At 48.5% G+C, this 27,813-nt stretch overlaps 2 protein-coding genes across 2 annotated transcripts; one reads left to right on the top strand and one right to left on the bottom strand.

The window, feature by feature from the left end:
* Positions 1-3,246: 3,246 nt before the first annotated feature.
* On the bottom strand, positions 3,247-14,164 carry COPS3 (COP9 signalosome subunit 3). The gene is made up of 12 exons (XM_069029618.1): positions 14,058-14,164; positions 11,102-11,231; positions 10,113-10,225; positions 9,964-10,013; positions 9,012-9,104; positions 8,115-8,294; positions 7,036-7,176; positions 5,820-5,993; positions 4,902-4,988; positions 4,488-4,601; positions 3,834-3,914; positions 3,247-3,514 (listed from the first exon to the last, which is right to left on the bottom strand). The coding sequence occupies exons 1-12, from the start codon at positions 14,110-14,112 to the stop codon at positions 3,461-3,463; spliced, it is 1,272 nt and encodes a 423-aa protein (XP_068885719.1). The 5' UTR covers positions 14,113-14,164; the 3' UTR covers positions 3,247-3,460.
* Positions 14,165-16,017: 1,853 nt separating this feature from the next.
* On the top strand, positions 16,018-23,910 carry NT5M (5',3'-nucleotidase, mitochondrial). Its single transcript, XM_069029957.1, has 5 exons — positions 16,018-16,700; positions 20,024-20,124; positions 20,433-20,493; positions 20,824-20,938; positions 21,104-23,910. Exons 1-5 carry the CDS (start codon positions 16,437-16,439, stop codon positions 21,259-21,261), a joined length of 699 nt encoding a protein of 232 aa, XP_068886058.1. The 5' UTR covers positions 16,018-16,436; the 3' UTR covers positions 21,262-23,910.
* The last annotated feature ends 3,903 nt before the right edge of the window (positions 23,911-27,813 follow it).

The following is a 27,813-nucleotide window of genomic DNA, read 5'->3' as shown; positions in this document are numbered from 1 at the left end:
AGATGGATTATTACAGAAACAGAGAGTTCAGACATGAATCCCAGAATGGTTTGGGTTGGAAAGACCTTATGGACCATCCCATTCCAACACCCTGCCATGGGCAGGGACATCTTCACTAGACCAGAGTGCTCAGAATAAGTGTTCCATCCAAAATCCCATCTCAGACAAGGACCTGCAGCAGCCCTTATCAAGAAAGACACAAAAGAAAGACTATTTCTACTCAGAATTGCTCAGGAGAGCACCGAGGAGTCACCAGCAGGGCTTGGAACACCTCCGGAGCAGAGGGCACTGCCATACAGAGCAGGCAACCAGCAGCCTCCCCAGTCAGCCAAAATCACCTGAAAAGCAACCAGAACAAGAGATCCCCCCAAAAAACTAAAGAAAGCCCAAATACAAAAGACCTACAAGCTCATTTATGACAAACTAAGAATGCCTCGTTTGTTATCTTTATTTTCCAATAGTACATTTAAACAACTTCTCGGGACTAACCTCCTGGGCCAGCAGGGCCACGCAGAGAACATTTCCTAGGTTATACAGATTGCCTATGACAACACAAACACGGGGCTGTGGCTGTGCTGTGAGACACAGAGGGAAGTTGTGGAGAAGGAGGCAGCTGGAGTTACTCAGTGGAGCGATGGTTCAGCGGAGGTCATGCACTGGGGCTCCTCGGTGGCACAAAAACAGGAGTGGGGGTTGTACACAAACAGCTTCCAAACATTCCTTCTTAGAAACATTTCAAAATCTCACGGTAACTGGCCTAGAGACCCCTCCTGTGGCTATGAACTGCAGTTGCACATCTAACGCTGCCTTCAGAAGTGTATTTTGCATCTTTGCTAATTAAAATGTATCAAAATCAGAGTCAGATATCAAAGCATGCGCTCAGTATTCCCTGGACACATCTTGTGACCATGCACGATGGGAAGAAACAGCCACGGGACCTCTGAGAGTCCAAGTTGGGAGCAGCACAGCACGCAGTGTTCCTAGATTTGAGCAGAAGTCCTTCCTTGCAGTAAATACAAATTAAAACCAGAAAGCCCAAGTGTTCTCAAAGCCTCTCGGTTGACCACAGCCCATGCAATTAGTTCCAAGACTTGGAAAGAGCTGCTTCATTAAAAATCTGACTTAATTTCAGTGCTATCTCAAGACATGCAGATGCCAGACCATGTGTGTTTATCAAACTAGGACTTAAAAGCCCTTCCCTGGAGCACTTTTGGTGAATGCTTTATCTACTGATACTACAGGTGAGACGTGACTTTGAATTTCCAACAGAATTCAGGCATTAACAGCACAACTATCCACGCCAGAAAAGGAACCTCAGCCGTTTTCTAACTTTAAAAGCATTTGCCCTCTTAAAAATCAGATATATAATGAAATATATCACTTGAAACTATTACACAGCTATTTTTTCCATCCTTCTGATGTGAGCATGGATTTGTTTTATCTACTTTAGGCAAGAAAAAAGAGAAAAATCTAGAGCTATTTGCCAGCTGCATAATTAGTTTGCTTCCAATTCCACAGCTGGGAAACCATCCTGCAGCTCTCAGCAGGTAAATCCATGCTCACTACTAGGAACTAGTAGTGTAAAAGTGGATATTCCTGTTTTTTCTCCAGCTCCATGACAGCATCCTGAATACATTCTCCTCTGACAAGGGAGCCACTGGCAAGGAGAGTTGAGCCAGGCACATTTCTGGATGGGTGGGGTTTGGGGTCAGTTGTTTGCAGTCCCTTCTGGGAGTGCCACCCGTGATTGTAACAATCACCCTGCTTTGGGCTCCAGCATCACTAATGACTCATTTAACACTTCCATGGGACCAGAGAGGAAAATGGTGTATGTTCAGCATTGAAATGACTGCAGGATTAATTAGGATAAAAACCTTCAAAATCATAAATCTCTTCTAGTTCCAAGGTTGGTAATGCAAGTTATGAAAAAACCCAGGATTTTGCTTAAAGATCAGGTATAAAAGTTGTCCCAATGGAATTCTGTTAGGAAGTGATGAGCTGCTCACACTGTGGACCTCCACTGTGTTCAATAGTGAACTGCTATTTTATACTTTCAAAAACGTCCTTCACCACCAACCACAATCTGGGAGACCTCTCTTCACCAGAAAGCAGCACCGAGGCTCTGCTAGACATGGGACACCGGTTTTAAGTGAAAACCTCAACACTTCTGTATCAGCACTGGAAGCACAAATGGAGAATTTTCAACCACAGGTGACCTCAACACATACAAACTTCACACAGCAAGAGCCAGGAATGCTCAGCTCCTGCCTGGAAACAAGCTGGCAGGGTAGCAGGAGCAAGCAGCTCCTGGTCAGGTGTTTCAGTAGGAAGCAGTGGCTTCTTGTTTTCTGACTTGATGACAGGTTTATATCTGCCTGACAGGAAGGTGTTGGAACAGTGAGAATCTTCAGATACACAAGAACAACAGAAAATTAAACAGCTCAATGATTTAAGGGGTGAAGCACTTTAAAGAATCCAGTAACAAAGTTTTAAAGTTTAAAATAGTAAATTAAAAACCAGGTACCATTCCAACATGTTATCTCCAAATAAATCCTGCATTTTGAGAGCTGTATAGAATTCTATTTATGTCCCATGCAGAAATACTGATTTCCACCAAAGAAACTACCAGCCTGTTGAAAACCTTCATGCCAGTTGCACAGGAACAAACATTTAAATTTCTTTCAGTGTAAACAACTTCCTACCTAGAATCCTCCAGAACACCAACGTTTTCCAAATATCCTTTTGTTTAGGTCTAATAAGTTTCATCTAAGAGCAAATAATATTAGCAGATATTTTGTACCAGAAACTTAAAATCATAAACAGCTGTCATGTATGTTTTCCATATACGATTCCTACTTTGCAGCAAACTTCCTTACAAGGACATGTTGCCATCCTCATCCTTTGGGGAAGAACAGTTCTCATTTCCTCATTTAGCAGACAGCACCAGCTACATTGGGCATATGCAAATTCTCTACATTATGATTTGCTTGAACTCCACCCCTCTGCCCCCACCACACATACGATAAATCTGCACTTTGAGCCAACTTTAAATACAGAATAATGAACCAGTAATTATCTTGTTAGTGAACCAACACTAGTTTGTATTCTTCCCTGAATAACACTTTTTTTTTTTGCAGAAGAGGACTGCTACAGAAACACGGCAACATTCAAACCCTTTAAAACAAAAGGTAGATTATTTAATGCATTAACGATGTTAATCTGAAGATAAATAAATCCACAACAGACTTTTAAGTTTCTTTTGAGATTTCCTTTTTCTTTGCAGAGAATATTTCTGATATTATACAGTACTGAGAGGGTGTTCTTTTATTTTCTTAATGTCCAGGTGAAAAGCAAAGCTCAGTTCTCTCTGCTCTCTTTGTGGAACTCCTCAATGCCCTGTTCCAGGCGTGATTCTTTCATAAGCTTTTACTTGAAAGCGGAGTGGTGAGCAACATTAATTTCAAGAATAACTGGATGGTTTGGTCCCTGAGTCATCTTCTTGAGAGCCCATACTCTGAAAGGGAGAGAGTTAGTTCTGTTCAGAAACAGGTCTGCAGGCTTGAGAAAGACAGTTCTTTGAAGTGAACAGGCAGGAAAATAAAGTGCTTATGAAATAACATGCATTTCATTTTCTGGTTGAAATCACTGCAGGGTTAATTAGGAAAAAAACACCTTCAAAAATAATAAATTATCTTTATGATGTGTCATGATGTTTATGCACATATTATTAATAAAGTATAATAACAACACTGTAAATACTGACATTCAGTACAACACAGTCACTGCACTGAATGTATCTCTCACATACCCTTACTAGACATTGTATCAATTACCTTCTGCACAAACTGAGGGTTCACGGTGATCTCTTGATCCATGGCTTTCAGTCGTTCATCAAGCTCTATACATTTCAGCATCTTAAAAATATGTATGAAATTGATTACTTTGACCAGCTTGCACCTGATCTTCAAAACATTTCATGGCTTTGCCATGTAGAACCAATAACTTTTGCCATCACTGAAGTTCCACAGCAAAATGTTCTCATCCCTCACCTCCCAAACAGAAGTGTCAGACCATTTTTTATTCCCTTCATTTGATCCATGTCTTCCTAACAGCCCTTTTTAAGGCCATTGATAGACAGTCCCATAAGGGTCAAACACCTTAACCTACAGGCAGGTTATTGAGAGCCAATGGATGTGATCCTTGAAGATTAAAACTCTAAAAACAATCTTTCTAATCCATTCAAGAATCTTCCCATCACCAACAGCAAGCAGTCAGTCTCCTGAAACAGCTCAAGCTGTGCAGGACACAATGGGGAACACATTGACAGAGAGTATTAATCTAAAATCTGTGAAAATACTGTCAGACAGTCAAATAATGATTCAGTCCTCACTCTCTGTATCTAAGTTACTACACTGGCCTCTGCCAGCAGCTCTCTGATTACAGACTAAGGTTCTTTGATAAGAATTCCAAAAGCAGTTGAGATTTACCTCCTGATCAATGTTATGAAGCATAGCTGGATTGTTATATTTTTCAGGATTATCATGGAAACAGACCATACCATCTTTCTGATTAATACTTGCAAAGATTTCACCATCTTCTATCTGAAATGACAGAGGGTTTAATAGAAGTTATCACCAAGAACAGAATTTCAGGTAACAGCAACACACAGACTCTTTGTGGAATTGTTTTTAACTCGGTTGCTTTTATTTCCTACAGGTTTCCAAAAACACGATTCCTGCCTTATCCTAGGTGGAGAACAGCTTTTGACATTTTTTGAGAACAGTCTAAACACCACAGCAGACTGACAGCATTTCCTCCACCACGAAAAAGAACTGTTCAGAATGTGCACTGCCAATCCAGACACTAATTTTGGGATAGTTTAACCAAGTCAGAGGTCTTACCATGTGGAGGACGTATTTTTCTGCTTCTTGGGGCCCTGACAGCTGCACTCGACTTGCCATGTCTTGTAATGACAATGTTAAAAACGTCTGAAATTTAGAAAGTATCAAAGTGTTAAAACTGGATGTTAAGGATTTTCCCTGTTGATGCTTCATGGCCTGTGTAACCTGACTGTGGAAGTCTGATGGGAAGAAACAAGTGGAACACACAGTTATTAAAGGGATCATGAGAGTAAGTCAGTTCTTTCTCCTGACGTTAATTTGTTACACAGAGCACGTATGGAGTCATTACTCATTCCTGCAATTTCATTTTATACCAGACAGTCCTGATCATATCCAACCTCTTCTTTCACCTTTCTACCCAAAAAACATTACTCTCCATCCCTTGAATTTCCTTCAAGAGATGAATATAAAAACCTCATTATGAGATTTCTTTTCTACTGCAACAAATACCATATAAGCTTGCCAAAAACCAGCTTTCCCCAATCACCTTTCAGAATTAATCTGATCTCTCAGCTGACGGGGTAAATCACTTCAGTGCTTCTGTTTTTCCTTTTATTTCAAACACTTTCAAAATCTGTCCTATTCACTCACTCTTTTCTAATGAAGTGGCCTGTAAAGTTCAGTTTTTCTATTTTTTGAATAGGGATGAAGGTCACTGGGTTAAAGTGCTCACTTTTTTGATTATCTACGAAAACCTCGTGGGCAAACCCCCTTGACAGACAGATTGAATCACCTTTTAAGTAATGCATAAGCAGGCAACTGAATTGTTTTCCTATACAGGGCATTTTAGTCTCCTTTGTTTCAGACACCTCTCAGTTTTAGTAATTTCTGTCACATTACTGTGTTATCATTTAGCTCTAAATTGAATATATTTCAGAAATGCACTCTTAGAGGAAAAGTGCTCACAGTTTCTCTTACCTTGGTTAGCCTCTGAATATTCTTTTTGTAGAGAGATGACAAGCACTGCTTAACCAGCCCCATATTGTTATCCCTTGTGAAAGTTTCACTGTGTTTGTTCACCAGATTACGAAGCTCCGAGGGTTTATTGGTTGAATAAACTTGTGCTAATTCATGGTAAGCATTGCTAAGAGGCTGCAATTAGAAAAATGAGAACCCTTCTTAAAGAACACAGTGTTCAACCAGCCTCACAAAATCTATTCAGTGCTCCAACATTAGAAGCCATGCAGGCATGGAAGTAAATTTAAGTAGCTCAGGCGTTTCTCATAAAAGGACAGGACACCCATACAAGGCTTTATGGCAAGGACAGACCCTCATACACTAAATCTGTGTTACTGCAGTGTAACATTTAATAAACATCATTCCAGGACCTCTGAGTGACAGTTTTACTTACAGCAGTGTGAAAAAACTCTCTCAGTTGACCAGCTGAGTTGGAGGTAAGTAGGGTATTGCCTGGTCACTGCCCATCCATTGTATTTGTTCTGACCTCTAAGACAGCCATCCCTGACCACATCAGGTCACAGCATCAACAGCAGAGACTCAGAGGGTGAAATCAGTTCACCTAAATTACCTTAAAATGTTTTGAGCTTGTTTATTAGTCTCTGAAGCTAGAAGAATTTTGGAACTCTCTGGTCACAAATCAACAAACTCAGGTGTTAAATAAGAACTAACTTTTAAAAGTATGTTACTTAGCATCAGACCTCTCTCAGTAGCAGTTTTGTCTCCCACCCTACACCTCCTAATCTGAATGCTTACAGACTCCAAACTTGCCTTTTTTTCAGAAGCTTTTATTCTTAAAAAAAACTGGGGTTTGGGAATAAACTGTTCAGGATTTTGTAATCAATCAGATGAAGTTACAGGTCAAATCTTTTCACAAGGACACTGTGGCTTGAAAGCCAAGTGAAATCTGAATATTTTTAAAATTCTAACATAAAAAGCTGTAAAGGAATGTGCAGTATCAGCAAAAGGAATATTGATTAGTACTATTCAACCCTGAAGTTTTCCCGAATTTTAAAAACCTGTATTACTAATATCATACAATCACAGAATGGTTTGGGTTGGAAAGGACCTTCATCTCACTCGAAACCCCTGCCATGGACAGGGACACCTTCCACTTTTACACATTTACAAATTCAGATGTGTTGATCTATTATTTAGATGTATTTGCAATACTTACCTTAATGAATCTACCAACTATCTGGGAAGTGTATTTTGGTAGCTGCTGAACTTTGCCAAGTAGTATCAAAGAAACTAGGATATACTTTTTATATGATTCCAACATAATATGACTGACTGCCATGGCTGGAGTAGTTATTGCCTAAGCAAGAGAGAAAGAAATGGGACAGAAATTTAGTCTGCTTACTGGTAGATCCTGGTAGCTACTGCATGAACAAAAAACTCAATTTCCAGCTGCATGCAGAAAGGATACAGTGACATATGAAATTCTCCTATGAGCGCTGAAGCTTAACTAACTTCTGTCAAAATTAATTATCCAGAAATACGTGGAAAAATGAAATTTTACACAAGCTACTCAAAACATATCACGTTACAGCAGTGCCTGTCTTAAAACAGCCCTGCTCAGATACAATCAGAACTTCCTTCCTTGGAATATATCTGAAGTACCAGAAATCACCTGTAGCTACTTGTGAACCTGGATTTACACAGACTCTCAAAGAGGTTTTATAAAGCTGTTACATTATCACATGTCTGCAGAATAGGGAAAAAGGAATTTAGTTTACTGTGATACTGGAATTACTCAAGAGCTGACCCTTATTTACAAAAAAGAAAAATGCTGCACCAATTTGTTTGGCACATTTCACAGCATTTCTCTCACATACAAAGTTTTCCCAATTTTGCTATTTCCTTTTCTTTCCCAGATAAAGCAAAACCAGCAAATATTGTAACAGCCTTGAAGAAGCATAACTCCTCTCATAAAAGTAGCCAAGGCCTTAGCAAAATCACTGGCCTATTTTTTAAGGATGCACAACCATGTGTCAGCCTGTGACCTGTTTCTGTGCTGCCGTTTCAAGCAGGCAACTGAAAAATATTTATAGTGAGATAAATTTAACATCACCCTTTGAGCTGCACAGCTTTATAGTGCAATAAGGCTGTAAGAGACTTTCTTAAAGGAAAACACCTCCAAAGACAGTTTGCTTGTGACAGTTCAAAGGTGCTGTGTTTTCTCAGCACTGTTACCCATCTACTTTTGCCTTTCCAGAGATCACACTTCAGACTTATCATTTCATTTCAAGTTACCTGTTCATAAAAGTAGAGTGCTCTTTCAAAGTTCTTTAGCCCAGTGTATATCATCCCACCATAGTAGTAGTAACATAAAAAGTGCTTCGCATCATATGCCCCATTCTCTTTACAAATATCCATCATGTCCACATCTAGATACGGGAGGGCAGGTTTAAAGCATTTTGCTAACAAACAGAGCTACAAGAAAATAAATCAAGTTTTCATAAATTAGCCAGTTCCATTCAAATTTCCATGAGAAGGAATTAAAACTACATTAATTAATATTATTGCATAAATATCACTCTCCCACAAGTAAAAAAAACAAAGCATGTCAGTAGTGGAGTAACACAGGCTGAAAACCCTTAAGAGAGATTATGAACTGCTATAAAATTATCTGACTCGTAAAGAAATTAAACTTTGACAAAGTTTTCAAACTTAAAGTTTGAAACTCCAGGCCTGTCAGCACTAAATATTCCTCTGAACGTTCCTGTCAACTAAATCCCAGGAGCCATGAGACAGAAGTACAAACCCAGGCCAAAGACACTGAGACAAACATGTCTTTTGTCAGACTTGAGCAGACATAGCTGGATATTACACTGGTATCACCCCAGATAAGCTTTGTGTGACTTTCAGCCCACAGAGAAGGGATGTCAAAGGACTTTCTGAAGTCATAAACAAAATCAAAGACCTGAGGACATGCACTGAACATTTAAAATTAGTAATTAATCTATACATCAGATTCAGATTTTATTTCAGTATATCATCCTATTTACTACTGGAAAAAAACCAAACAAAACAAAAAATCAACTGAAAATCCATTTTTACACTGCAATATGTGAACACACATTTCCTTGAAGGTTTATAGGTATTTTATAAGCTTTTAGTCTCACAAAAAAGCCCTTCTGATCCCCTTACCTGGCAGAGATCTGCGTGTATTGAGGTCAGCTGGTTTGTGTTCATCTGCATCTTGTCTATGGCTTGTCTGAGAATGCTAATTCCTCGCAGGGGCTGTCAGAAATTACATCTCTTTCAGATAATTTCTCATAGATGGCAGCACATTGGATCTTATGTTGACACTTACAAATGAAAAATAACACTAATTGACAGGTTCCATTAATAGTTAACTTGAGGTTCCCTTTTTGTAGGATATCGCAGTCTCTTGGAAAATAAAATTAACCTTGGCTACACAACTTCTCCTGATAAAGTCATCAATTCTGCTCCACAAAGCCAAGCTCATCAGGAATACAGTAATCTGTATCAATAAGAAAACCGTTCTTGACTGCATGACTCCATCTAAACTCCCACCAAATACTAAAGACAAGGCTCTCACTTCACTCCACTTTGAAGTAGAGATCAAATCTTGTCTATCTCAAGCTAGATTTCACCAAAGTGGCCTGAGAAGTTAGGATTTTAGCAACTAAACCACTGGTCAAATATTTCTTAATCAAGTTTCCTGCACATTTTAAGGCATTTAATATAAGAACATTATATAACACCAGTGAGAACAACACTGAAACTAAAATCACTGGTTCACCAGTGCTAATAACCTTTGCAGCTCTCTCCTCTACTCATGTACACATTGTCTGAAGAACATTCTTGGTACTGCATATTTCCTACTTTGTGTGGGAGAGCGTGTTTTTAGGTGACTCTTTTCCCAAAAAAATTATCTTCCTTAGGTTTTCCCTAAAGAAACATTAGAATTTTGAGTTTGGTTCATTACTTTTCAGTAAGCTTAACAACTAAGGAGCTGCACAGAAACACCAGATGTGAAGTTAGTGGCAAATCTTTATGGAGTAAGAGGCTGGTAACATCCCCTTTAAGCCCTGGGTATGTTGTGGTTTATTTGTACTAGATGATACTTGCTCACCTGTTTTCTCTCCACAAGGGCATTTGTTAACTGGTGGCACAGGCCAGCAACTAAACATAGTAAAAAACAAACAAAAAAACACCCCAGTGAAAAAGCAGTATTACCAAACTATCCAAAATATATCAAGTCTGAAATTAAGCTTAACTTACAAGTGTCTGTTGCATATCTAATGTGTTCTCCATTACAAGTGCTGATAAAAAGCTGCACCTGTGAGAATAATGTTTCGAAGTCAGGGATGCTGGGCATAGAAAACTTCACAAACCTGAAACAAAGAAACAAAAGGTTTAGCATTTATTGCTTGGAGGTTCATAAAAAAGATTAATCTTCCCTCCTAAGTCTTTACATGCAGGTGCTTGCAAACAAATCTGAAGTGTTTATGAGACATGGCATAGGATTTCCCCAGTAACTGCACAACAGCATTTGAAAATACCTTTCTCTGCACAACATAATTCTCAATTTAGTGCAAACTACAATGGCAAACAAGTATCATTTTCAGTACTATCAGTATTTTGTTTCAAAAATGTAGTAGAATCAGCACTAGAATTCTGGTCTTTCCCTTAAAAGATAATTTTAAAATAGCAGTGGAACCTGCAGATAGTTCCCTTGAAATCAGATACAGCCAGTTTGAACTTCAAGACTAAATATCTTAACCTTAGTTCAGCATCCCCAAGGCAACTCAGGTTTTATCTTAAACTCCAGATAGCAGCAAGAGCCTCAGTGCTGTCTAAAGACAAACACCCAAGACCCACGATAAAAGCCCATTTTTTAGTGGAATAAAACATCTTGCTCCATGCTTACAGTTCAGTGCATTAGCGGCCTGAAAATAAAATTTTAAAAGCTCATTTTATATCTTTTTGCTGAACACATGTGGAAAAACACTTATCATGGAATCCCAGAATGGGCTGAGTTGGAAGGGACCTTCCAGCCCATCCAGTTCCAATCCCTGCCATGGGCAGCGACACCTTCCACTATCCCAGGTTGCTCCAAGCCCCATCCAACCTGGCCTTGGACACTTCCAGGGATGGAGCAGATTCTTCAGGCAACTTGTGCCAGTGCCAGAACAAAACACTTTTCTTGGCTGACAGTTCAGCTCATTGCCTGAAGTTTTAATATTTAGTTAAAAGCAAGCAACACTTACAAGACAGCAAGGACACCTAGTGAGTGTTCCTGTACATCCAGGGCACCGAGCACTGTATCCAGATGGGAAAGATTTTTTGCTAGCAGCTCTCCACTTTTATTGATCAGTTCACAAAGCTGGGTCATTTGCCCTGAAAAACAAAAAGCATTGCTGTCAAAGCCTAATTAGAGAACATTCACCCATTCCCATACCTCATTATAACCTGCTTCCCTATGTAACCTCAGGAAATAGTAGTATCACCCCAAGTTTTAATTTTCTTTAATAAAATAGGCATTAATTTTCTACCCACCACATGTTTGGTTTTTTTTTATAAAACAAATACCAGAGCTTGCTGGTCCTCAAGCCCTACCCACCCTTCAGGTCTGCTCATAAGCATTTTTTTGAAGTAGATATTAAAGTTACAACTAAGTACCTACAACAAAAGTATTTAAAAACCTGTCCTTAAATTTACTTTGTACAATTAAAACTACAATGTTATTCTATAAGGTGTGAGCTATGAACACAGCATGAAAAGTGACTACTTTGATTTAGGAAGGTATAGTATGCCCTAAAACCCTCATAAAGAAAGCAGATCCATTCCCATGAACTGCTTTCAAGCTCTTCCTCCCCCACAGTTAATTGAATTAATTAAAACTACGCTCTTCTGAAGCAGAGTATTGTTTCAATGTTCAATCCTTGCAGATTAGAGAGCAAAAAACAGAGGTTCTCTCACCCTTAACAAAAGTCTCCATAAAATGAGGAATAGTGCCTCCATTCAGAGAAATTTACACTACCCTCAGGTCTCTGGCCTTTTCCTTTGAGAAAGGAAAACTTGGGAAGTTCTAGAAATGAAATGTTAGTTTTGAAGTGACAGAGGGATCAAAAATTCCAGATGGGGGACCAGAGCCCAGAAACTCCAGAAACTCTCCTCCAAAACTGTTCTTCTCCATATGGAATTAAAAAAAGACATAAACATGGGAAGGAATGGGGCTTGTAAAACTCTCTGTGCTTTGATAATGGAGTTCAGGCACTGCAAAACCCTAGTTCTGGTGTCCTCCTTATTCCAGAAATCCACCCCTTCTACAGTTCTATCAAAACAAAGCCAACTCCCCTCCCCAAACAGACTCTGAGCAAAGTGGTCTAGTGGAGGGTGCCCCTGCCCATGGCACAGGCTGGAAAGAGATGACCTTTAAGGTTCCTTCCAACCCAAACCATTCTGGGATTCTGTGATCTAACCCTCTACCCACACACATACACTGAACAATTTATAGTCTAAGTAGAAACTCCCATACCAGGCCCAGCTAAATGTCCCTTTATGTCACCTCCCAGGCAGCCAAATGACAGTCAGAAACCACCAGAAGTACACCCATCTCTCCTGACTGCTCTCACGTCCAGCTGCCCGTCTGGCTCTGGATTAACTTTCACAGAATCCCAGAATGGTTTGGATTAGAAGGGACTTTAAGGATCATCACATCCCAAACCTCGGCCATGGGCAGGGACACCTTCCACTATCCCAGGGTGGTCCAAGCCCTGTCCAACCCGGCTTGAACACTTCCAGGGATGGGGCAACCACAGCTTCCCTGGGCAACCTGTGCCAGGGCCTCAGCACCCTCACAGGGAAGAATTCTTTCCTAATATCCAATCTAACCCTACCCTCTTGTCAGTTTGAAGCCATTCCCCTTTTCCTGTCCCTCCAGGCCCTTATAAATAGTCTCTCTTCATCTTTTTTGTAGCTCCCTTCAGATACTGGAAGGCACAATTAGGCCACCCCAGAACCTTCTCTTTTCCAGAACAATCCAGATCATCTCAGCCTTTCCTTATAGCTCCATCCCTCCAATGATCTTGGTGGCCTCATCCAGACTTGCTCCAACAGGTCCATGTCCTTATTGTGCTGGAGACTTTCTCACAGAGAACATCTCCCAAGCTCATGCCTAATGGGAGAACTTCCATAAAGCCAACCAGTCTCCCCTTGAGCCTTCTGCATCCCCAAAAACTTGTGATAGAAAGTTCTCCAGCACAGGAGAACAAAGATCCATCTTCTATCTGGTTTGCACCCACACCTTGCAGGTATAAATTGTCTGTAGAGTAAAAATACTCTGTATTTAATAAGCGAAACCAGAGTAAGAGACAGCTGGAGCTCAACCCAAGGACTGCCAGAGATAAAACCTGGGGCCATGGTGGGAAACATCAATTTTTGATCAGCTTCTGGGAGGAAACATCATAGGCAGAGACCAGTCAGAACACATTTCACAGAGCATCAACACAGAGGGAAAGTTCAAGAACCAGGAAACGCTGCGCCCACACACAGTAAAATTAGGAGTTTGGCAGTGAAACTAAGAAATTCTAACTGTGATTATTAAAACCCTTTGTGAACACGTAGTTACAGTCTCAGATCTGTCACACAGTTCGGCGGCGGGGCAGGACTCTCCGACCCTCTGTCCATGCTCTGCTTGGAAATGTAGAGCATGGACACTTGGACAGTTCAGAACTATATTTTAAACCACACTTATCACAACCGGCCCGTTCATTACGGAGGTGACAGGCTGGGCCACACAATCCCAGTTAAAGCCCTAGCGATGCTCGCTCCTCCCCCTATTTCAAAGGCTCATATTTTGTCAGGATCACTGGTGCGGGCTCCGCTACCGAAACCACCCCATGGAAGAACCGCGGAGCTCCGTGAGAGCACCGCCGGCCCCTCGTGTCCTGTCACACCGCCGGGATCCCGCCAGGGCCGCCCCAAATTAACCCCGGCACGGGGCCCGCAGCCCCCGAATTAACCCGGGTTGGGCCTCGCAGCCCCGGGGGTGCAGCAGCCCGGACCCGCGCCTGAGGGAGCGCCGTGCGAACGGGCAGGCCCCGGCCCGCCCCCCCGTCACCCGCGCGGTTTGACGAGCTCCTTCGGTATTCGCCGCCCTCCCTCCGCCCCGCGGGCTCGCCCCGTCCTCCCGGTCCCCCGGGCCGGCCCCGTCCCCCTCACCCTGGGCCGAGAGCTGCCGGACGCTGTTGACGAACTGCTCCAGGGCCGACGCCATCTTGGCGGCTCGCGCCGCGGCCGCGCGCGCTGAGGGGCGGGGCGGGGGAACGGCGCGCGCCGGGAGCCGCCGCCCGCCCTCCGCCAATGAGGGGCCGCCGCGGGCCCCGCGCGACGCCCGCCGCCGCGCGCCACTTCCGCCGCCTCTCGCGAGAAGCGCGGTCGCTATGGCAACCGCCGGCCCCGCGTCAGGCGCGCGGGAGGGGCCGTGACTCAGCAGCGCTGGGGGGGGGGGGGGGGCAGTTGTGACGTCATGTCGCGTCACCACTCCGCGACATGAGGTGTTCGGCGACACCGGGGACCCCCGCGACACGGGGCCCTCGCGACGGGGGGCCCTCGTTTCACCGGGGACCCACGCGACACGAGGGCCCACGTGATAAGGGACCCCTGCCCCATGGAGACCCCAGCCGCACCGCGCCCTCCGTGACAGCGGGCCCTCCCCGACACGGGTGGCCGGTCCCTGCCGCTGCCCGCGGGGCGGGGGTAAAGCCCACCCGAATGGCTGCACTGCACCAGCAGAGGTTTAATCCCTTTTGTCCCCTCTGACGGAGACTGAATGTGGTGTTTGTCATCTGATTGCGTGTAATATTCGCCCTGGTATCAGGGAATAGGGTTTGAATTCCTCAGGTTAATACATGGATGTGTATTTTCCATCCGTGGGGAGCTGAAGCAACGTGTCCCTAAGCTGTTGCAAGCAAGGAATGTGTCTGTCGTTCAGTATCCATGAAGATGATGGAAGCCTGAGTGGAGATCACAGAATCGTAAAATATCCAGAGCTGAAAGGGACCCACAGGGATCATCCAGTCCAACTCCTGGCCCTGCACAGGACAGCTCCGAAATCCCACCGTGTGCCTGAGAGCGTTATCCCAATGCTCCTTGAACTCTTGTCAGGCTCGGTGCCCTGACCACTGCCCTGGAGAGCCATAAATTTGCATGTATTCCCTCCCTGCTTAGTCAGGGACATACAGCTGTGTTGAAATCCCATTCCTTGCAGAACGCCTTCGGTACAAGTGAAAGCACAACACAGACCTGAACTTCACACATTCCTCTCCCAGCCTCAGCTGAGATCACCATCGTGTCCAGCCAGTTCTTCACTCCTTCCCTGCGTGACCTTCCCCAGGTCACCGGATCCCAACAGTGAATTTGCCCTTTCTAGGACACAAGGACACTGCAGTCCACTGGGAAACATTCTGAACTTGAAAAATTAAGTATTTTGGAACCTTGTTATTGCTGTAGAGGAAAATCTTTTATTTCCCAGCTCAGTCGTTGCCTAATCCTGTCAATACCACTCGGAGAACTCCCTCTTCTTCATCAATTTTAACTCCCTAAGTGTTTTTTGAACAGATCTTTGGTCTCTCTGGTCAGAACATCGAGCCCTTCGTGGTGCAGTGGGTGCTTCTTTGGGGTCCTGAGATTGGCTTTCAAGGGTTCCTGTCACGCGTGGGGACAGAGTTGTCACACGGAGCAAGAACTGGCAGAAACGGCTGCATTCTATGCAAAAAAAATCACCACATTACGTGTGCCTCCAAATGTACCCACCACCTCTGCAGGCAGGGACGGGCATGGGGAGGGAGTGGGAGGGGGACTGGGCATCCGGAAGACTGAGGGCGAAGGAAACTGAGGCAGGGGGGGACGCAGGGGAAGAGCGGCGGGGCTGGGGCAGCCTTAAGGCGGCCGGGCGGCGCGGAGCCACCGCGCTGTCGCAGGGCGCTTGTGCCGCTTTAAGGCGGTGCCGGCGCTCCGGGCTCGGCAAGCACTGGGAAGAGGAACTGGGCTTTGCACTGCCGGGTCGGGGCGAGCTCCGCGCCGGGCGCCGGGCACCGGGCACCGGCCCCGCCGCCGCCGCTCCCCTCCCGCCGCCGCCGCCGCCGCTGCTCCACGCTCGCTGCCAGGGAGGCATGGGGCGGGGAGGGAGAGGACGCGCTGGGGGCCAGGACGGGCCTTTGCATCCCCCCCGCGCCCCCCGGTATCCCCTCTGCTCCCCCTTGCACCCCCCCGCCGCTCCTTCCTCCTGCTGCAAAGGGATGCTCTTGACAGGGCTGCCCGCTGGCTTGGTGCGGGCTTGAAATAGCGGCCCCCCCCTTTGCTTGGAGAGAGCCCCCCATCCCCTGCTCTGAGCCCCCTATCCCCTGCCTCAAGCCCCCGTCCCCTTCCCTGAGCCCCCTTCTCTGAGCCCCCATCCCCTTCTTCAAGCCCCCTATTCCTTTCCTCTAACCCCCATCTGCTTCCTCAAGCTCCCCACTCCCTTTCTCAAGCCTCTCCTCAACCCCTGCCCCAAAGCCCCTTCCCTGAGCCCCCCATTCCCTGCCCCGAGCCCCGTCCACCATGATTTTGCTGAGCTGCTTCCTGCACCTGCGGCCCCGGCGCTGCGGCCCCTTGGCCGGGCTGGGCAGGGGGCTCGGCCCCACAGCGGGGTCCCGCAGGGCTCTGCGGGTGCTGGTGGACATGGACGGGGTGCTGGCCGACTTCGAGGGAGGCTTCCTCAAGAAATTCAGGGCCAGGTACCCCGACAAGCCCTACATTGCCCTGGAGGACCGGAGGGGCTTCTGGGTGTCGGAGCAGTACGGGCGCCTGGAACCCGAGCTGAGTGTGAGTTGTGCTTTCCCCGGCTCCGCGTGTGGGCTTCTTGTGGCCAGAGCTTGGCCCTGAGGGACCCTCTGACCCTCAGGTTGTGGGTGCAGTGCTTGGGAGGGCTGTGGAGGCCACCACAGAGCTCCCAGCAAAACACAGGAACACAGGAAAGCTTCCAGCAGTGCCTTTTTTTTCCCAGAAATCTTTTTTCGTGCGCATCGATGTCTTTCGTGGAATCCCAGAATGGTTTGGGATGGAAAGGACCTTAAAGATCATCTCGTTCCAACCCCTTGCCATGGGGAGGGACATCTTCCACTAGGCCAGGCTGATCAGATGGTCTAGTGGGCTTTTTCCCTGCATGCCTGGATAGAGACAGGTGCAAGGAAAGGGGGTATTTCAGAACATCTGTCTTAAAATACCCCAGATTGTATAGCTCGGGTTTTCTAGCTCTGATTTGGCCATGTGGATTGGTAGCATTCCTAAATGGATTATTTAGCTCCTCAAGAGCGATGTGAGGGGTGGGATGCAGCAGAGAAGTTCAGAGCCAGCCGTGCAATTGATGCTTCATTCGAGGGCTTACTTAAAATTAAAACAACCCAAGCCCTCCCATGCCAGAAATTATTATATTCAATTTATAATTAAAGCTTAAAAGCAGAAGCTCTCTCTGCATTGTAATTTATCATTCAGCAACAGGCTGACTGCTGCAGAGAGTTGGTTTCTGCCTCTACAAGTTTCCCATCCCAGTGGATGTCTGTGGTCTCATCCATGGATTGCAGTTGCACTGGTTGAAACGTGTTACAGTAAACAAAAGTGTTCCTGTTGTTAGGAGTATGATGGTTACAGGGAAAGCAATGGGAATAAGGTCCAGGGCTCTCCCATGGGCAAAGTCCTAAAAAGGTTGATGAGCTGAAGGAATAAAGTGTCCTTTCTGGCTGGGAGCAGTGAAAAGGAAGTGCAGGATGTCATTCATGCAATAAAGCAGCTGTTCAAAGTTTGGCAGGGGTAACATATGATAACAGTTTTTTTCTTTCTTGATCGTGACTACTTTGGATGTGTTAAATGAAGTGAGCTCATCTTGTGTCTGCTGTGATCATGTAAAACCACCAAAACCTTGGGCTGAACAAGTAGCAAAACTTGCACAGACCGACCTCAGGGCAGCCCTGGTTTTCCCCATGGTTTCAAAGCAGGGCTGAAGTGAGTAGGAGCTGCCATGGGCCATTCCAGTCTCTGATCAGAGAGCACCACTGACCTGCTGCAGGGACCAGAAAATAGGAGCCAAAGAGTCCAACGAGCTCCAGGTCCCAGCTCTGAATGGGAGAAAGCTCAGGAATGCACCAAGCACACAGACCTGGAAGGATGGGGAGCCCTGGACAGGCAGGGAAATTCCTTATGGGGATTGAGGGTCTGTCCTGGCACGTGGTAGGATTCCCAGCCCAGGGGATTTTTCCATCTGCTGGGCAGCATGCTGGTCATGGTGTCACGGAATTATTCTGGCTCTGGGAGCAGAGTGGGTCTTTCCTCAAGGTAAGCTTAGTTCTTCCCTTCTCAAGCTTGATTGCAAAATGCTTTTTGACATAATTGGAAGTGGGATAGCTGCGGAAGTGCTGCTGTAAGAAAACACTTCAGTGGCAGTTTGAAGTGCTCTGCTGCATCACCCTGCGTTTCTCAGGTGTCTCTTGTGCAACTACAGACAGTATCTTATAAACAGAACATCGCTGCTCCCCAGTCTGAGGCAGAGCAACTGGAGTTTGAATGTTTGCATGGCTCCATGGCACACTTTTCAGCTGGTTGTTCTTGCCATGGAGCCTGGAGGCATTTCTGCTCTGAGCCAAGCTAGTGTGTTCTGTTTTGGACAGGTGTGAAGAAGGCTTTTCTTCCCTCCTCTGAACCACTGATGTCTTCTGCTGCTCGGGCAGAAGGGAAGAATGCAACATTCTCTCCTTTTAAATTGAATGTCGGGTCTCATGTTAACTGTGATTTTTTTGAGAAATACAGGGTTTGATTCTGGCATGTCATGTTAAAAGCTCAGTGCCCAAATTTGTAATGGCTTGATGCATTCACTTGCCTGAGGGCAGGTGAGGTGTGCAGACAACATCCTGCATGAAGCAGGGTGTGACTCCCCACGTGGACCTGTGTTTTCCCTGCAGTGCTGCTGCCCTGAGCTCTGGAGTTCCCAGTAAAGGCCCAGTTGCTCACGGTTGCCAACTGCTGTTGTTTTCCCCCAGTAGAGGTGTAAAGGCAAAATGTGTTGGTTACCCATTAGATTCCCACTCATCGGGCAGGAGGGAGCAGCCAGCTGCTACTGTGTCCAACCAGCCTATTTATTGCTATAAGCTGTTCTCACACACATACATATTTATATATACAATACAAGAAGGCTGGGATGGGCCTAAAGTCCCTTTTGTTCTTATTCCCCTTATCTCAAATTTAGAATCAGAGGTGCTCAAAAATGAAAATCAATTCTTCAAGGCTGAGCTTCCTTCGAAACTCCTCCCGGCTGCATCTGCAGCTCCTCAGCTGCATCACAGCACTGGGGCTGGGTTGCTTCTGTTTCTTCCCGGCTCTCCTCCCTGAGGACACAGTGTTTGTGCAAAATAATTGCTTTCCTTGGCACCTGACAAGCTGTTAACGTGTTTGAGGCAGTGCAGGGGCTGCTGTTCCTTAGAGCTGTGCTGGACCCATTGCAGGCAGCCCCTGGACTCTGCCCTCACCCCAAGGTTTTGCCCTCTGTGGTCTCCTCTCTGTTCTCCCTGTGCCATAACAGTGCACCCAGGCTGCTGTCCTAGATGTTGTGTTTCAAATCCTTGCCTGGAGATGCTCTATTTGCCTGCTAGACCTTGTCCAGGCTTCCCTGAGGAAGAGCATCTGCATTCATCCTGACATGTGGTAATGTACTTTCTCCTGGGAGAGTAGCCTGGCTGCTATTTTAAGTGATCTCATGGAGACAAATAGGCCAGACAGCATCTGTGCCTGAACAGCATCATGGTACAGCAGGGCTACCAGGCCATGGATCCATCCCTCTGGATGGGTTTGGTTTGGATCTGGATAATCTCTGGTGTTTGGCCTTACAGGAACATGCTGCTCCCTTTGTGTCTGGGACTGCAGAGGCAAAACCAAGCCTGTTCCAGAGCATCTCCAATCTGAATTGTTTGGGATGGGTGCAGGTTGACAGGTGGGGAGCAGATGCACCCACAGAGGCAAAGGGGATGAGCAGGAGGGGACTGGAGCTGGTGCTCCCACTGTTCTCCGTGTCCCATCCTCTGTCCTAGCAAAGGGTGAGGAGGATGCACATGCAGGAAGAATAGCAAGAAGTGCAGTATCTGCTCTCTTTCCCCTCACAGGAGAAAGCCATCAGCATCTGGGAATCCAAGAACTTCTTCATCGAGCTGGACCCTCTCCCTGGGGCTGTGGAAGCTGTGAAACAAATGGCAAATTTGGCAGAGTGAGTAGGAGCCTGCCCATGGTATGTGGGTGTGGACACTGGCCATTCAGGCCATCAGGCAAGGGAGGGGAGAAAGGGCTTTGATTGCTGGAACAGTCACCTAGAACATCAGCCATGTGCAGCCCCTTCCTTTCAGCTCTCTGCTCCCAGCAGAGGTTGTGAAAAGGGGAACACAATTGTGCTGTGGGGTTCTGTGAGATGGGGGATTAATGTCTTAAATCTGTTTGATCTGTGTGTGGTGGGGGGTTGGCTTTGGGCTGCTGCCTGCTCTGGCCCAGAATGACACTCTGCCTTTCTCCTCGTGGCAGCACTGACGTGTTCATCTGCACTAGCCCCATCAAGAAGTACCGGTACTGTCCTTACGAAAAGGTGAGCAGGCCCAAATCTCAGCTCCCCCTCCCATCCACGCTGCCCAGTGAAAGGTGTCTGACTCCTCCATGCCTCTGGCTGTAAAATTTCCCTCTTCCATCCATTTGCATGAATTGAGGCTCTTGGTCTTAGTCTTTCATCATGACATCAAAAGCTGCTTGGCTTTAAAAGAACTTTTGCTCCAGCAGCATCCAAATCCATCCCACTAATGAACTTATTAAGAGAGATCTCTTCCCTTTGTGGGGGCCAGGGCTGCTTCCACTCCGCCAAGCACCCCCTGCCCCATCCATCAGCCTTCCCTGAGCTCACCAGCCATCTCTTGCCTTCCAGTATGCCTGGGTGGAGAAGCACTTTGGCCCTGAGTTTCTTGAGCAGATTGTTTTGACACGAGATAAGACAGTGGTTTCTGCTGACCTGCTTATAGATGACAGACCTGATATAACAGGTAAGAGGTGAGGGGTGCAGGAGTGACTGGAGGCAGCCAGGGATCGGTGTTGGTCTTTCCATGCTGTTGCAGTTTTGTAACTTTGGGCTCTTCATGTTGGAGTAAAATCATCTTCAGTGTTTCGCAGAGTTGTCCAGAGCACTGACCTCTCTCCTTCCTTTTCAGGGGCCGAGCAGAACCCCACCTGGGAGCATGTGCTCTTCACTGCCTGCCACAACAAACACCTGCAGCTGAAGCCCCCCAGCCGCCGGCTGCACTCCTGGTCCGACGACTGGAAGGCCATTCTGGACAGCAAACGCCTCCTGCCTGGCCATGCCACCTAAACACCGGCAACTACGGCCACCTGGGGCTGCAGCCACCTGCTTGTGTCCCTGTGGAATCCTGCTGAAAGCCAGAACCACTGATGGACAGACAGACAGATGCTGTCCCTGCTGCAGAGAGGAAGAGGAGGGTGAGCTGAAGCGCCACCGTCACCTGGACTTGAAAAACAGACCCCAGCCCAGCCGTGCCACAAGGGACCAACAGCAGGATTGTGCCTGTGGACCTGACAGCCTGGCTGGTCCACTGGCTCCTGGGGTCTCTGTGCTGCATCTGCACCCCCCATGAGCCCAGCCTGGCATTTCTGATGGACAAGGTCACCCTCAGCGTGTCACTGCCCTTGCCTGGTGCACTGCGTGGCACAGACCAGCACTCCATCCTCCCCTCTGCATTATGGTCAGGGATCGTTCGTGAGATTTGTTTAGTCCTTGCAGGGTTTCATCCCAAGGGGCTGCCTCAGGAGGTCTTTCTGCCTGGCAGTGCCTGGATCTGGGGAGGAGAGGGGTGGCTGGAAGGGCAGGGAGAGCAGGCAGATGCTGTCCAGACTCCCTGCACTGGGGTTGTGGTGATGGAGGATTATCACAAACACATCCATGGATGCTGTTTGCAGTTCTCACACTCTGCAGGGGAAGATGTTGGAGGGATGTTCTGTTAAAGGCTGGGGAGCTGTGCTGGTTTCAGCCAGGGCAGAGTTAATTTTCTTCACAGAAAATATATCCCCATACAAGCCACTGTGAAAAAAACTAACTCTGCCCTGGTCAAAACCAGCACAGGAGCCCATGAGAGGTGCCCACAAGCTGTATCACAGGGTCAGTTTGTTCTGCAGCTCCATTACGGTCCCAGTGCTGGATGTCTGGGGACAGAGCATGCTGCCAGCCCCACTCCCCTGGTTCTGGGCCGCTGCAGAGAGATGTTCAGTGCCTGGCTGGTGCAAAGGGCTCACAGCACACACAGCTGTACCAGCCACCTCTGCCAGGGGACAGTGCCGGCGCTGCTGAGCTCTGGGAGCAGCCAGCACTGCTGGGAAGCTTCAGCTGGCCACCAAAAAGGGAGGGTTTGGACCAAGGGGCAGCTCCAGGAGGGATGCTTTTGGCAAAGCTGTGCCCACAGCCTCTTCCTCTCTTGTTTGTCTCATCCCCGCTTCGCCGAGCCCACACCAGTCCGGTCTTGAACTTCAGCAACCTGTCTGGCACGAGAAAGCAGCTGCTGCTGGTTCTCCACCCAGCCTCAGAGAGATATCTCAGCTGATGGGAGAGCCAGCAGCTGGCTGGTATCCCCTCCCTTCCTGTGGCACTGCCGCAGGGCAGCCGCAGCCCGGCTGTCCCTAGTGGGAGCTGGTGCTGGCCCACGCCAGGCAAAGCCCCAGGGATGAGCCGGGTGCATCACTGCTGACACCACAGAGGCCATTGGCCCCTGCTGCTGTGTGTCCCCATGCTGTCCAGGATCCTACTGCCCTCCTGGCCCAAGGACTTGCTGGCTGCAGGAGTAAAATTCCCCACCTGGACACATAACCCTACAGGCAGAGGAAGTAGCCAGGGCTTGGCTGGGCTTTGCCGCCCTGCGCTCCTTGCTCACACCTTTGGTTTGTCTCTCCCCTCTCCTGGGGGCCCCCGTGAGCAAAAGTACATGAACTTAAAGCTACATAACCAACAAATAACCTAATTCAGCAGTGGCAGCCAGACCCCTCCTGTATCCAGGACCTGGAGGGGTTCTGGAGTTGGTGCTTTGGAACCTGTGCCTTCCCTGGGTGCTGCAGGGCCAGGGATGGGGCCTGTGTCAACTTGGGGCTTGCCCTGTTTCTTGGGATGGGGGGAGCATAAAAACTGGCATGGTTGGCCCAGGGCAGTGGGACTTACATACCACAATCATCTTTTTTTCTTTCTTTTTTTCATTTTTCTTTCCTGTTTAAACCACTGTGTGCTTCTGTGGGTGGTGGGTTTGGTTTGGGGGGGTCTGTTTGGCATGTGCAGCTGCCTGAGGTGCAGGCTTCTGGCCAAGAGCTGTCTCGGCTGGAGGGTTTGCAAGCTGGGAACTGGGACAGCACAGGAGCACCATGAGCAGCAGCTGCTGAACATCAGGAACCCCTTGGACCCACCAGACCCCCCCTGCCTGCTGGCCCCTGTGTGCAGCTGGGGTGACTTCATGAGGTCCCTGCTGGTATTTTCCCAATGGTACCATGTAAATACGAGCTGCCTGAGCTCCCCAGAGTTTTCTCCCTGCTCATTGAGCCAAAACAAGCTGGCACATCGCTCCAGCAGCTGCCCAAACCTGTCATCTTCCCCTGAAGCTGGGGCAGACCCGAGGGATGTGGCTCTCTGGGGCCAGCAGGTCTTTTCCTCGTGGTGAGATGTGATGCCAGAGAAACGACGTGTGTGCACACCAAATATACTTGAAAGCAGAGCTGGAGTTTCTCATGCCTGAGGCTCCAACTCGATGCACAGAGATCCTGAGCTGGTAGCTGGACTGTTTGCTCCCACACTTGGGACTGGGAGGTGACTCCATTGTCAATGGATTGGCCTGTTCATCATTCAAGCCTGTCTGTGTCCAGCTGAGATACACAGAGCTTTTATTTTTGAATGTACATCTATAAACTCGAGGCAAATGAGGAGCACTGCAATAAACACTGGGTTGTTTGGCATCCAGCTGCCTAGAAATGGAGTTTGAGGTTTGCAGTTTGCCAGCTGTGGCTCTGTGTGGGGATGGGGGGTTCACCTCCAGGTTTGGGAATGTCCTCTTGTCCAGAAAACCTGGAACCAGCCCTGCTACCCTGGCAGTGCCATCACTCTGTTAGACGCAGTCCCTGTGGGCAGAAATAAAGCCAAGGGGTGGTTTGGGGTAGAGCTCATCTTCCTAAAGATCTTTTATGATAAATAAAGTTGTGAAGTGTGTGTCCTGTTGGGCCACAGAGCAGAAGCTATAAAAGGGGCTGGGACTGTCACGGCCTGGCTCTCCCAGGGATTTTATTCCTTATCCATCACTGCTGGCTGCTCCACATCCACACACCCAGGCTGTGAGGTGTCTGTGGACTCCCCTGCATGCTGTGGGGCTGTGCCATGAGAATCCTTGTGCATGACCAGAAACTGCATGCTGTGAGCAATGCCATAGCCCAGCTGGACACACAGGACCAGAGGCAGGGAGGAAGGACTGTGGGACCATTCCTGGAGGGCTGGGAAAATCAGAATCAACGGACAGAACCGGATCGTGTGCTCCTTGCACTGGTGTGACTCCAGGACATGACACAAGGTGTTACCAGAACCACATCTGTGAGCTGGACATGCGGTTCTGCTGGAGCTGGGACACCAAAGGCCTCCTGGCCAGCATGGGGTCAAGGTGATTCAGCTGCCTGCTCAAACGGCATGGCCTGAGCTGGGTGTACATCTCCCCAGGATGTTCCTGTGAGGCCCACAAAGCTGTCCCAGGGCTAGTTTGAGCAACAGGCACCTCTCTGACCTTCCTGCTGCTTTTTGGGGCTTCTGGGCAGCAAGTGTTGGGCCACAGCTCCTTCTCCATCCCCACTGCCCTCGCCCTGCACTGGAGGTCCCAGCTCCCCAGAGGAGACACCATCCTTCCCTGGCCCAGGGATGGAGGCAGAGGGTTTGACATCAGCTCTGCCCTGAGCTGGGGCTGCTGGATGGTGGCACTGGGACCAGGGGCACGTGTTTGCAGTAGAAGACGGAGCAAGTGGGAGGGACTGCATCCTGATGGAGCATGATGAACTCCTGGTCTGAAGCTGTGTCTGTTCTTCCACGCTCTCCTACGTGGCTTTTTTCCCTTGAAAAGCCTCAGGTTGCAGATTATCACATTTATTCCAGGTGATAAGCAGTTTCCAAAGCAGGCAGAGGCAGAGAGGAGGGGTAAGGAGGTGGCAATGCCCTGACCCTGGCCCTGAGCACAGGGCAGTGCTCCAGGCCTGTGCAAGTGGGAGCCTTTGCACCCTTGCCAGGGGCAGGAGCTGCTGGACAAAGGTGCAAACACCCACCCCCCTCAGAGGATTCCCACCTGAGAGCATCCCCCTTCTCCCGAGTCCAAGCTGGACCAAGGTAGCAGGCCCTAGCAGGGCGGGAGCAAGTGATGCTCACCCCTGGATCCTTGGAAGCAGTCGCCACGCGGGTGCTCATTAGCTCATTCTCATGTTGGCCACTGCCCAAATAACTCCGAGCAGTGTGAAATCCCAGCGGAGAGGGAGAACCAGGAATGCAGGGGCCAACCAGGGCCAGCCCTGACGCAAGGGCAGCGGGTGGTGTGGGACAAAGCCAGGGCAGGGGACGGGCGGGGGAAGGATGAGTCACGCAAATACGCAGGAGGGGAAGGAGCGGAGGAAGGGATGGACCAGCTGCAGGCAGCTGGATGGGGCTTTGCTCCTGCCACCGTGCCCGGTTTCAGGAGAGGAGCAGGATCGTGCCATAGGGTCACTGCTGGGGCCAGGCTTCGGAGCCCGGTGGTGCCAGCGCAGCGTGGGCAGGACATCCATGTGGATGGAAGAGGAATATCCACTAGAGGGGACTGTGTGATCGCGTGTGGGAGCGCGCTGCTGCCAGCCTGCGCTCAGCACGGTGTGCCAGCCCTCCTTCCAGCCCTCAGCCCTCCCGGTTATCCCAGCCCAGGCTCCAATGCCCTCTGCATCCCTCCCGCTGGGCACTGCAGCCCGGAGGCACAGCTTACCGGGACCAGCCGGACCACCTGGGGGTACCGAGGGGCAGCCGCAGCTGCAGGTGCCAGGAAAATCCCAGAATCATGGAATGGTTTGGGCTGGAAGGGATCTTAAGGACCATCTCATTGCAACCCCTTGCCATGGGCAGGGACACCTTACACTAGACCAGGTTGCTCCAAGCCCTGTCTGACCTGGCCTTGAACACTTCCAGGGATGAGGAAATGTGCTGGGCTGGCCCCCACCAGGTGCTGAGCCCCCTCCCAGCCACTTGTTCTCTCTCCAGCTGGATGGGGCAGAGAATGCGATGGGCAAAAACATGAATGATTTGTGGGTTAGAAGATGAGCTAGGCATCTATAGGGTCCATATAGAAAATATGCCTGGAAAAATCTCAGGCTGAAGGCCCCTGACAGCCCAGGGCATCCCCCGTCCCCCTCCATGCCTCCCTGCTTGGCTGTGCCCCTGCTTCCCTCGGGGATCCCACAGTCCTCCCAGGGCTGAGATTGCTCATCCGGCCCCTGAAAGCCTGAAATCCCCCAAGGAGCTGGGACATGACTTTGCTTTTTCCTTTTGCTCACTCTGAAGCCGGGGCCCATTTTGGGGAGCAGAGTGGGGGCAGAGCTGCTGGTGGGGAGGACAGAGGAATTGGGGTGGTTCCTGGTGGGTTTTGCTTGCCCTTCCCTTCTCCTCCACCACCACAATATTGTTTCCCTCCTGGTTGGATTAATGGGATTTGCTTCTCAATTTGTGCACAGGGACTTGAGTAATGCACTCCCCAGAGATGAATCAACTTCCCTTGCCCCAGCAGTGCTGGGGAGGCCAGACCAGAGCCCACATGATAGGCTGCACTGGCTTTCTCCTGTCCTTCAGAGCTCCACACACATTAAGCCCATCCTCCTGGCAAAAATCTTGCAAAATGTTTATTTGTGACTATGTTAACAAACATGTTTGGGGAACATGTTGTATTCAGACGTGAGCATGCCACCTTCTCCCTGCCTCCTTGGGGCCAGGACTGTGGGCAGTGAGGGGCCAGGGCTCACAGCTGCCAAAATCCAGCTGACGCTGCACTCGGAGCACCACCGGGACCAGCAACCCCGAGCATGAGGCCACCTCGCCTGCTGTTTCCACCAACCACCAAACGTGCCAGCAACATCCCACCAGTGTCTTTTTCCTGGAGGTTCCCAGCTCATGGCTTTTTCCTGGAGGTCCCCAGCTCTTGGATGCAGCTGCAGGAAGGGTCTGACCACGACCTCATAGAACCCTGGTGTCCTGCAGCCAGAGGGACATGGACACAAGGGCTCCAGGGATCCTGTCCTGCTCTGTAAACACCCGTCATAGGGGAGGGCACTGGTGTCAGGCCACACCATGGGCAGAGACCAGTGGAGCTGAGCTTGCTACAACCACCCTCAACAGGTCTGAGCCCATCTCCATCCCTCACCTTCCCAGTCCTCCTTGGCTGGAGGGTGCCAGCAGTGATCCTGGTGCTGCTCCTCTCCCAGAACAGACCCACCCTATATATTATTTTAAACTCTAACTTGCCAGATTTGGGGTGAACTTGCCTTGGCTGTGTCTGGGTCCTATACCCCATGCCCCAGAATCTGCATTCAGCATCTCCAGGTAACCAGGGCTGGATCTGGGTCTGTTTTCCTGAGATCCAGGGGAGAGAGATGAACAGCAGTTACTGAAGGGCTGTAGTTCAGGTACTGGGTGAGAGCTCTTGAGGGTCTATGGAGATGTAACCAAGCCTGTGAGCCCCTGTGTGCCCATGGCATTTTTCCTTCGTGCCATCCCAATGGGAGCCCCAGCTGGGCAGCACCTGTGCTGCCTTCACATCTGTCTGGTGAGTCACTCAAAAGCTCCTGGGGATGGCTTCAAAACACCAGAGGGCTCAGGGAAACTCCCAAAAGT

The sequence above is a fragment of the Aphelocoma coerulescens genome, chromosome 14 (genome assembly GCF_041296385.1).
Source record: "Aphelocoma coerulescens isolate FSJ_1873_10779 chromosome 14, UR_Acoe_1.0, whole genome shotgun sequence".
Classification (NCBI taxonomy): Eukaryota; Metazoa; Chordata; class Aves; order Passeriformes; family Corvidae; genus Aphelocoma; species Aphelocoma coerulescens.
This window is presented reverse-complemented; position numbering and strand designations above follow the sequence as displayed.

Bases quoted from the DNA above. Each gene is read 5' to 3' on its own strand.
- COPS3 (XM_069029618.1), bottom strand. From the start codon at position 14,112: ATGGCGTCGGCCCTGGAGCAGTTCGTCAACAGCGTCCGGCAGCTCTCG. The intron at 10,226-11,101 runs GTAAGTGTTGCT...TCTTTGTTTCAG, and splicing joins CTAGGTGTCCTTGCTGTCTT to GTTTGTGAAGTTTTCTATGC. The intron at 4,602-4,901 runs GTAAGACCTCTG...CTGTCATTTCAG, and splicing joins AAAAATACGTCCTCCACATG to ATAGAAGATGGTGAAATCTT.
- NT5M (XM_069029957.1), top strand. From the start codon at position 16,437: ATGATTTTGCTGAGCTGCTTCCTGCACCTGCGGCCCCGGCGCTGCGGC. The intron at 20,125-20,432 runs GTGAGTAGGAGC...TCCTCGTGGCAG, and splicing joins CAAATGGCAAATTTGGCAGA to CACTGACGTGTTCATCTGCA. The intron at 20,939-21,103 runs GTAAGAGGTGAG...CTTCCTTTTCAG, and splicing joins TGACAGACCTGATATAACAG to GGGCCGAGCAGAACCCCACC.